The sequence below is a fragment of the Gekko japonicus genome, unplaced genomic scaffold, assembly GCF_001447785.1.
Source record: "Gekko japonicus isolate JY-2015 unplaced genomic scaffold, Gekko_japonicus_V1.1 scaffold300, whole genome shotgun sequence".
Classification (NCBI taxonomy): Eukaryota; Metazoa; Chordata; class Lepidosauria; order Squamata; family Gekkonidae; genus Gekko; species Gekko japonicus.
The window spans coordinates 22,133-31,954 of NW_015169179.1; the positions used below are offsets into that span (position 1 = coordinate 22,133).

General features: G+C 40.4%; 1 protein-coding gene across 6 annotated transcripts in view; it reads left to right on the forward strand.

Moving 5' to 3' along the window:
• RNF168 (ring finger protein 168, E3 ubiquitin protein ligase) overlaps nt 1-9,822 on the forward strand; it is a 20,735-nt gene that overhangs the window by 6,853 nt on the left and 4,060 nt on the right. For 2 of the 6 annotated variants that reach the window (XM_015416096.1, XM_015416095.1), the window contains 4 exons: nt 2,716-3,061; nt 5,265-5,341; nt 5,575-5,751; nt 8,818-8,927. In XM_015416096.1, the coding sequence (XP_015271582.1) occupies nt 2,758-3,061; nt 5,265-5,341; nt 5,575-5,751; nt 8,818-8,927 (668 nt within the window). In that variant the 5' untranslated portion in view covers nt 2,716-2,757. The other 4 variants (XM_015416091.1, XM_015416093.1, XM_015416097.1 and 1 more) reach the window with 4 other exon arrangements.

Below are 9,822 nucleotides of genomic sequence, written 5' to 3' on the forward strand. Positions count from 1 at the left end.
GGGCGCCTCTCCAGGATCATGGGATGGGGGAGGAGCGGCCCTGCGCTCGGCGGCGAGGGGCAGCGTTTCGTGCGGCCGTTTGATCGGTGAGGCTCTTGTGGGGGCTTCGCGGTCGGTTTCATTCAGTTCGCCCGATGGAGTAGCGCTGCCTTGTCAGTTTTCTCCGTGTCCGTGGGCCTCAGGAAAGGCGTCGTTATAGACTCGTTCTTTGCGTGGCGGCGGGAAGCCGCTCAGCTTTTGCTGTGGTCTCGGCGGGTGAGGAGGCTGACGAGGGCCGCGGCTTTTTCCAGTTTTGAGAGGCAGGCGTTAAAACGGAACAAAACAGTCAGTATTTGGACTGGACTCACTTTATCTGTCTACCATGGGATGAAATTGTTTGCGAATGAGAAATAGAGCACGAAGAATGCTTTCCCCTTGAACTTCAGAGTACACGCAAACCTCGGGGCGGAGGTAAAAACCGAGGAAAGAAAGATCGTATTGGAATAAGTCCAGTTCCGGAAATAGGGCGCGATTGGACGCGTATGAATTCTTGGACATAGGACAAAGGGGTTTGTCGTACTTCCTGGTTTCAAATATTATTCCGTTTAGGTGGGATTGTAACAGATTTGTATGATGAAAATAGAATTCATTAAGAAATGTTCTGCTTAGTGCAATAATGTCTTCTAACATTTCTTCTGGCCTCAGCAATATTTCCGAAGACATTCATGTTTTGTGTTCTGTTCCAGTCCCAATTTAGCAATTTGGTAATCTGTATAGCTTCTGTAACGTACGTTGATTGTATGGTTTAACTGGCAAGCTGCTTTTAAAAATCTGCATAGGCACAATGTTTTGTTTCTTAAAAAATAAAAATTTAACCATCAAGGCTGTCAAAATATTTTCCTCAGTGAAAATAAGATTTTGTGCTATGTGAAAAGCATAATGTATCATGTGTTATAATATTACTCAGGTGGTATCATCTTAGAAATAGGGGTGGGGAGGTGTAGTTCAGCGGTTCTCATCATGTACCTTTGAACTAGGAAGGAGTGTTCCAGCCTCCTTCAACTACTTCCCGTCATAAAAATATGGGTGCCAACAAAACTTATAATTTTAAATTCACCCTTCTTAATAGGAAGAGATCTTCCAACCTTGAAAGAAAGTGCTTCTGTTGGGAGGACTGAGTGATAGTGGAATGGAGCCCTTGCTCTAGCACACAGCCTAGCTTATTCTTATACTGTTGTGATTTACCTGCATTTGTCGTTAAAGCAGCATTGAGATGTAGCTGTATGTAGACAAAGCATGCAGTCCCTAAACATAATAGCCTTAGATGAGTAGCTGAGCAGCTCAAAGTCACTGAGTTAGTGTGTTTACATCAAAAATTATGTAGTGCATTCCTTGCATGGTGGCAGGAGACAGTGCATTAAAATAATTATTTTGGATGTTGAGTGTAACTGACCATCAAGTTTGTCTAAAGGACAGACTAACAGTTTAGTCATAAGCAGAGGCCCACTGACTTTGGTGGACTTGGAAAGGCTCTGGTGCTTAGGATTGCTCTGTTAAGTCTACTCAGAGTAGGCAAACCACCCAATCTTCACCTTTATTGGTTAGAAGCAAGTCTGTAGCACAGAATAGTGTATTTATTAAAATATTTTGTGTTGCTTTTCCTCATACAGCGAACCCAAGTTATTTTGCAAGAGTATGCAGAAAAGCAAAATATAGAAATATGTATTTGTCATCAAATAAAGGTAGCAGATTAAATCCAGATCTACAACTTGCAGAAATGGTAGTAAAATTGACAGAAAGCCTAGCAGAATGATATGGTATTGTAAAGGTTTCACTTGCTCAAAAGCCAGTCGAATCCGACTCTAGGGGGCAGTGCTCACCTCTGTTTCCAAGCCGAAAAGCCAGTGCTGTCCGAAGACTTCTCCATTGTCATGTGGCCGGCATGGCTAAATGCTGAGGTGCATGAAACGTTATTACCTTCCCACCGAAGTGGTACCTATTTATCTACTTGCAATTTCTTGCTTTTGAACTGCTAGGTTGGCCGGAGCAAGGGTCAGACAGGAGCTGTGGCACTAGGGTCTTGAACTGCCGAACTACAGACCTTCCATTCTGCAGCTCAGCGTCTTACCCTCTGAGCCACGACTCCTAACAAAAAAGGAATATTCATATCCACTAACAGTCTGCTCTGAAGTTTTAGAGCAGCCACCAGAAATGCTCTGGAATGGCTTCCACAGATCATGGCTGCAGTCTTAAGAACCCTTTTCTTCGAGTAAGCCCCACCGAGTAAAAAGGGACTTCTGAAGAAACCTGCTTGGGATTGTTATCATTGTGAGGAAAGAGCAGGGAACAGAGAGAATAAACTGATGGGAAGAGTAAATCTGGTGCACAGTTTTATAAAGCCAAGAGACTGCAAATATAATTCCATTTCCATTGCTTAGAATAGCAGTTGTTGAAAACAATAGCAGAAACCATACAGTACTTGCTGTATGTTGATGATGGATAATATACAATAAGGTGGAGAGTATGTACTAATAGATAAGGAATTTGCTTCACAGTGAATGAGGCAGCTGCATGCAATGGTGGTGTGGCTTGCACCTCGAACGGGGTGAAAGATTGGAGAGGGTTTTGACATTGGTTGAGAAAAGGGAACCAAATAACTGATCCAATAGTCTTTGAACAGAGATACTTGTTTTATATTTCTATGATTCAGAGAATGTAATGTTGTCCTGATTGCAGATGCTGATGATGCACTAGCTACCTTCCTTTCCTGGATCCAAAATGTCAAAGGAACTGGAGACTTCACTTTCCTTATCTGATTGTCTCTGCAATATTTGCATGGAAATTTTTCTGGAACCCGTCACATTGCCATGCCAGCACACTCTCTGCAATCCCTGTTTCCAGCTCACAGTAGAGAAGGCCAGCTTGTGCTGTCCTTTCTGCCGTCGCCGAGTCTCTTCTTGGGCACGTTATAATGCCCGTAAGAACACTCTTATTAATTTGAAATTATGGGAAGCAATTCAGAAGTATTTCCCAGAAGAATGCAAACGTAGAATTAATGGTCAGGACCAAGAAGAAGAAGATGGTAAGTAAAATTATACCATGCCATGTATAAGTATTTGACACGTAGAATTTACATAATGTTCTGGGAACAGCAATAATGCAAACTTTTACCCAGGTGAACAAGCAGAGAAAGCCTTGTAACCCTTGGAAAAAGATTGTAGTTTTCAAAGCAATCACATGATGAATTAGGCAAGCTAGTAAAACTTTTATGAAAAACTAATTTGTGGACTTAATTACAAGGCTGCAGTAATGGAATCATTCTTGTATAAATGACCACATGGGGGGGAATATACAGAACAGGTAAATGAGCATTTTTTTGACTCAGTATTGTAAAAAAATCTCACAAACATTTCATAATAATTTGTCACTGTTACACTGTAAGAGCAAGAGGGCTTTTTATTTTAGAGATGGGAACAACAAATAGCTATTTGGAGACAAAAGGTTTCAAGCACTGAAATCTTAGGGCTGAACTCTATCCCCTGGTTTACAGAATTTTTTACCATGGTTGTATCCCCTGGTTTACAGAGTGTTTACCATCTTTAATATCTTTTAGAAAGATAATGAACCCCCCTCCCCCCCAAAAAAACCCCATTATGCTATCAAAAACCTTTTTTACTGTGCGAGACTATGGTTATTAAAGGTACCTTTTCTTACTCTAACCAATGGAGTTCTTGAGACTGTTTGGACAATGACACAGTTTCTGATTTGAGAATCTGATAAATTCTTCACTGAGAAAACAGTTTTTAACTTTTGTATAATCAGAATTCTTCCAATCTGTGGTGTGGCTTGCTTTTTCAGTTGTTTTATCCTTTTGTCAGCATGTAGTAGTTCAAAATTGGGGTCATGTTTTGGTGAGGGCTAAAAAGCTGTACATCCAAAAGATAGGTACATGGAAGGAATTTGTACTGCATTACAATTTTTGTTTGTTTCCCCCTTTAACTAGTATCTGTTTCAAACATTTTTATCCCTCACACAGCCAAAGGCTTACAAGGCAGCTTTTTTGTGCACAACACTCTGCATCGCAAACTACTTTTGAAACTCTTCAGCTTTAAAGCAATGTGTCTGAATGGGCTGTATATGCCACTCCCCCCCCCCCAAAAAAGGACAACTCTTCAAAGCATCTAGTTGTGGGAAACTCAAATAGTACAGTTAAAATTTATTCTATTTAGCCATAGGCCATTACAAACCAAAGATAACAGCGGAGAGTAATACTGTAAACATGAATAATGTTATAAAATAGAATAAAATCTAAGATATTATAAAACCATAAAACTGAAGTTATAAGCAATTAATTGAATCAAAACGTACCCAGTAAAATCAATATTAACTGGTTCCTATAAGAACAGCGTTCGCCCGTATTTTCTTTGCAGCCAAGGCAAATAGAGCCATTCTAAAGGATATAGTGGCATTGGAATCAGCTAACAAAAATACAATCTTCTCGGAGTCTGAATAAAAGCTTGAGTCTGATAAAATACCAGTGAGAAATTTTAACCTAGGTTGGGTATACATTGAGCATTCAAGGATATAATGGGGAAGATCCTCAATAACAGAAGAGCCACAAATACAAAAGCGCTGTTCCTTAGGTGTTCTACTAGCATTGATTCAAAACGCAAAGATGTGAAAGCTGCTCTGAGGTTGTGATTATCTATACTAACTAGGTAGGGGGATCTAAAATGGTCATTCTTAAATGATTTGAACCAGGGAGCAGACTGTGATTTTAAAATGAACCTTCTGTCTAACAGAGCATCACACTTAAATACCCAGTATCTAAGGTCTGAATTGTTTGTTGAAGAACTAAGAAGGTAATCAGGAATGGATAATAGATTATTAAGAAAACAAGAATGCTCTAAGTCTTTGGATAGCATTGAATTAAGTGCCAGTTGGCTGAAAGAGTCAGTACTGGCAGCTCTGATTTTCTTCCAAGATTTTAGAACAGCAAGATGCACCCACGCCCTTAAGGAAGGCAGACCAGTTTCTGCTCTCATCAGGGCAACTGGTGTTAACTCAAGTAGTGCAGTTTTTAGATTTTTATCTACTACTACTGGATAAATTTGGAAAATTGGAAACTCCTTTTCCTCCGAGGTTTAGTATTGGAGAACCATTTGAATGTTTATAGAGAGGTGTTTAAGAGGTTCGCTACATATCTGTGCAATGCCAAAAAAGTAAGTCTGATGTATAAAAATGAGACATTAATATTCTCTTCTATTTCCCCCCATCTACTGTAGTATGCATTCCTCAGCCAATACGTTGCTTAAGTAAGCCTGGAGAATTAAGACAGGAGTATGAAGCTGAAATTACTAAGGTAAATCTAGAAAGCTGAAGGGGACCTACTGGTAGCTTGTTCTAATGTGCCCACAAAAAATTAGAGCTGGCATTAGATTTGGGGGATAAAAGGATCAGTTACAACTATAAGTAATGGGTCACTTAAGCTAAGGCAAAATTTTGTAGACCTTTAATTTTTGGGGGGCTGTAATTATAATTTCTAAACTGAGTAAGTGGAAGCTAGAAATAAATCATGGTACGTTTCTGCTTCAGGTGGAGGAAGAGCGACGGGCTAATGAACAAGAGGAGAGTAAAGCAAGTGAAGAGTATATTCAAAAGCTATTAGCAGAAGAAGAAGAGCAGCAGAGGCTAGCAGAAGAAAAGAAAAAACAGATGGCAGAACAATTATTACTAGATGAAAGATTGGCCAGGGAACTGAGTGTGAATCTGGTAAGTTTGATTCAGGTCAGAGTTTAGTTTCTTGAACTAGATGTTGGCAACTTGAAAGAAGAAGAGTTGGTTTTATACCCTGCTGTTCACTACCCAAAGGAGTCTTGGGGTGACTTACAATCACCTTCCCTTCCTCTCCCCGCAACAGACACCCTGTGAGGTAGATGGGGCTGAGAGAGTTCTGAGAGAACTGTGACTGACCCAAGGTCACCCAGCTGGCTTCATGTGGAGGAATGAGGAATCAAACCTGGCTCTCCGGATTAAAGTCTGCCATTCTTAACCACTACACCACGTTGCATCCACAGTTAATTTCCGTAAAAGCTGCTTTGATGACAACTAATACTTAGATACCTTTTCAATGTTTCTTTTAAGATCATGAAGCAATATTTATACTGTATATAAAATACTTGATACATCTTCAAAATAAGCATTTGAATTGTTGTCCACTAATTTCATAGTGTCTCCTTCTGCCATTGTACCTAGTAGGCTTAACTCACTATTACTTCAGGACTCAAGATTATGAACATGGTTCTCCCCTTCTCCATTTTATCTTCACAACAGCCACATGGGCACATGAAGCTGCCTTATACTGAATCAGACCTTTTGCTCCATCAAGATTGGTGTTCTCTGCTTAGAGTGGCGGCAGCTTTTCAGGGTCTCAGGCAGAGATCTTTGACATTACCTCTTACCTGATCCCTTTAACTGGAGATGCCGGGGATTGAACCTGAGACCTTCTCATGTCAAGCAGATGTTCTACCACTGAACCACAGTCCCTTCCCATACCTGTGTTAGCTTGGGAGAGAACAATGGCTCTTTGTGAGATTCATGTCAAGCAGGCATTTGTTTTGGGCGCTTCTTCAGAACAGTATTAACACTTGAAACACTATGCCACATTGGAGGTGTTTAATAGTTCTTAATATATAGCTTATGTTGCAGTTTTTTATTTAAAAAGCATGTGGAACAAGAAGTAAAGAAAAATACATGTAGCATGACACTAAAACAAAAATAAAATAATTGAAAAATATAACCTAGAACAAAACAGTAAAACCACCAGCATACTATGTAGAAAAAACAATACAATTGAGTCTACCCTAACAAAAATATTAGATGCATTAACAAAAGATTCCTGAAAATAAAACAGCATTTCCTGATTCAAAACCAAAGAGAGAATCTCAAGTGAAGGAGATAATTTAGCCCCTCCTGAACCTAATTGGCTTGACTGAACTCTGGAAGGCCATCAATAAAACAAAATAATTGTCCGGTGGCACCTTGAAGACGAACAGTGTTTACTCCAGAATGAGCTTCTGTGTGTCAGTGCTCTCTTCCTCAGTTGTAATGAAATGAAATAATTTCCAGAATGTTTATGCAGCAAATTGCGGACTGGGATGGGGAAAGGGAGGAGTTGAGCAGAAAAAGACCCCGTATCATAAAACAGGTATAGGTCTGATACCAGGACACTCTTTGCTTGACTCCCTAACCCTTTTATAATTTTCTGCATAAAAATGAGGGGGAAAATATTTTCTCTCATTGCATCTGAAAAAATGTGTTTTGACTGGAGTAAATGGTGTTAGTTTTTAAGGTGCCCCTGGAATTCTGTTTTATTTTGCTGCAGTAAACTAACAGCTGCCTTTCTGGAACCATCAGTCAGTCAGCCAAGTCTCCAGTGGGAAGGCTTTCCATAGCCTGGGAGCTACTGCAGAGAAGGCTTTTTTCCACCAGCCTCACCTGCAAAGTCATCATGTAGAAAAAATCAATATCAGAAAATATCTAATATTGATGCCAAGAATTCTGTTGTATTTGCATCACTAGTCAAACCTGAAAGGGCACCTAAGGAGATAGCTGTATTAATCTCGGGGCCCAAGCAGGGGGGAAAAGTACACTTACCATGGCTGGGTGACCCTGGGAGCCTAGCTTTCTCAGGCTTTAGCCCCATTACCTTGATTAGAAACAACTGAGGTTAAATTGTTAAGCACGTGTATTGATATTGCTAGAAACCCTTTTCTCTGTATCTATTTTTTAAAAAAATTAAAACACTTTTAGGCCACCTTTCTACCCAACTTAGGGTCCACAAGGTGGCAAACAATAAAAATGTTAGAACAAGTTAAAAAGGCATACAGATACATACAAAACTATTAAAAATGATTACAACAGAGGCGTGAACAGGAAGGAGGGTCAATGCCAGTGCTGTGTAATGGCTAAAAGCAGCGGATGCTAATCTGGAGAACTGGGTTTGATTCCCCACGCTTCCACATGAAGCCTGCTGGGTGACCTTGGGCCAGTCAGAGTTCTCTCAGAACTCTCTCAGTCCCACCTACCTTACAAGATACCTGTTGTGGGGAGAGGAAGGGAAGGCAATTGTAAGCCACTTATGGTAGAGAAAAGCAGGGTATAAAAACAACTTCAATGAGAATCAGTGAGGGAATGTCAAATATCAGACAAAGCTGGTGAAAGGTGTTCCTGGCCACTGCTGCCACCAGCGTTTCCAGAAGGAGTTGCAGATCTGACAACACTCCCAAGGCATGAAACTGCTGCTTTAATTCAGCCCCATCCAGAACAGGAGATACCTCAATTCATGGATTAGTCCTTCCTCCCACTAGTAGCACTTTCATTTTGTTGAGATTAAGTTTCAGTTTATTAGCCTTCATCCATCCCAAAAGTTCCTCCAGGCACTGGTTTGTGGTTTCCATGGCCTCTTTGGAATCTGCTGGAAATATTTATTTATTGTTGATCTGTAATAATAATAATAATAACAAAGCAAATGATAAACAGGGTAACACCTTAGTTAGGACTAACCAAAATCCTTTTTAAGGGTCAGCAAACTTTGTAGGACTCTTTTCAAATTTAAGATAAAAGCTGCTTTAATTACATGACATTATCATATGGAATGTGATCAAAGTATTCATGAGAGGTAGACATGTATTACAGAGCAAAGAAAAAATCTCCATCCAAAATGAATTTAAAAATAACAGCATTGTTTTCTTTGATTGGTATTACAGGGCTTAATGTAATGTGTAATCAATTGGATAAAGACATCTTTATTTTCTTTTTTTCTTTTTATCATTAAAGAACAGCTCCAGTGAGGGGCATATACTCAGCAGTCTATCACCTGGCCCATCCCCCTTGAATTCCTGCAAAACATCAAAGAGTAAATCAGTTTGTTCTGGGGACATTAAAAAGTAAGTAAGATCCAATGATCTGTTCCAGGATTTGATGGTATACCAGTCCACCATATATACAGTAGAGAGAGAGAGAAAGTATGCATAGAAACTTTGCAATATGTTTTTACTTTGACAGTATTGTGCTGGTGTTTAACAAACCGGCGTGTATCATACATCAAATAACAGCTAATGAATTTTCTTGTTTTAGACCTACACTTTAGCCTGGAATCAAAACTGAAATACTGTTTTCCTGTTTTGACTTAGTAAACACAAGTGGAGACCTGCAAGAAACTTACGGGATGGTTATCCTATTCCTCACGCCTTTGCTTCCTCCTGTCTCCCCCTACCTCTCTCACACTTTCTCCCTTCTGCCCCCCCCTTTCTTTCTCTCCTCCATGTATGGTTTGAAGGGTGAAGTCTATGGCATTATAGTGGTCTGTAGTTTCTTCCCTCCTCAAATCCCACCTTCCCCAGGCTCCACCCCTCAAATGTCCAGGAATTTCCCAACCTGGAATTGGCAACACAATTTCCTTCCCACCTAACAGCCAACCTACCTTTATCTGCCTCTCTGTCTGCAACTTTCCATCTCCATACCCCTCCCCCACAGCCTCTACCTAGGAAAGTTACAGTCTTTCTCCACAGTGGGGGGGACCAAAGCAGCTTACATTATTCTCTCCTTTTTATCTGCACAACAACCCTGTGAGGTTGGCTAGGCTGAAAGTATGTGACTGGTTCAAAATCACACAGTCAGCTTCCACCGCAAGATGGGGATCTGAACCTGGGTCTTGCAGACCCTACTCTGAAGCTCTAACTGTTACATCACACTGGCTTTCATAGGGTGGCTGCTGATGAACAAGAGCAAGCAGCTGGGCCTACTTGAGTCATGCAAATCAGGTGGTATCAAGTCACCCAG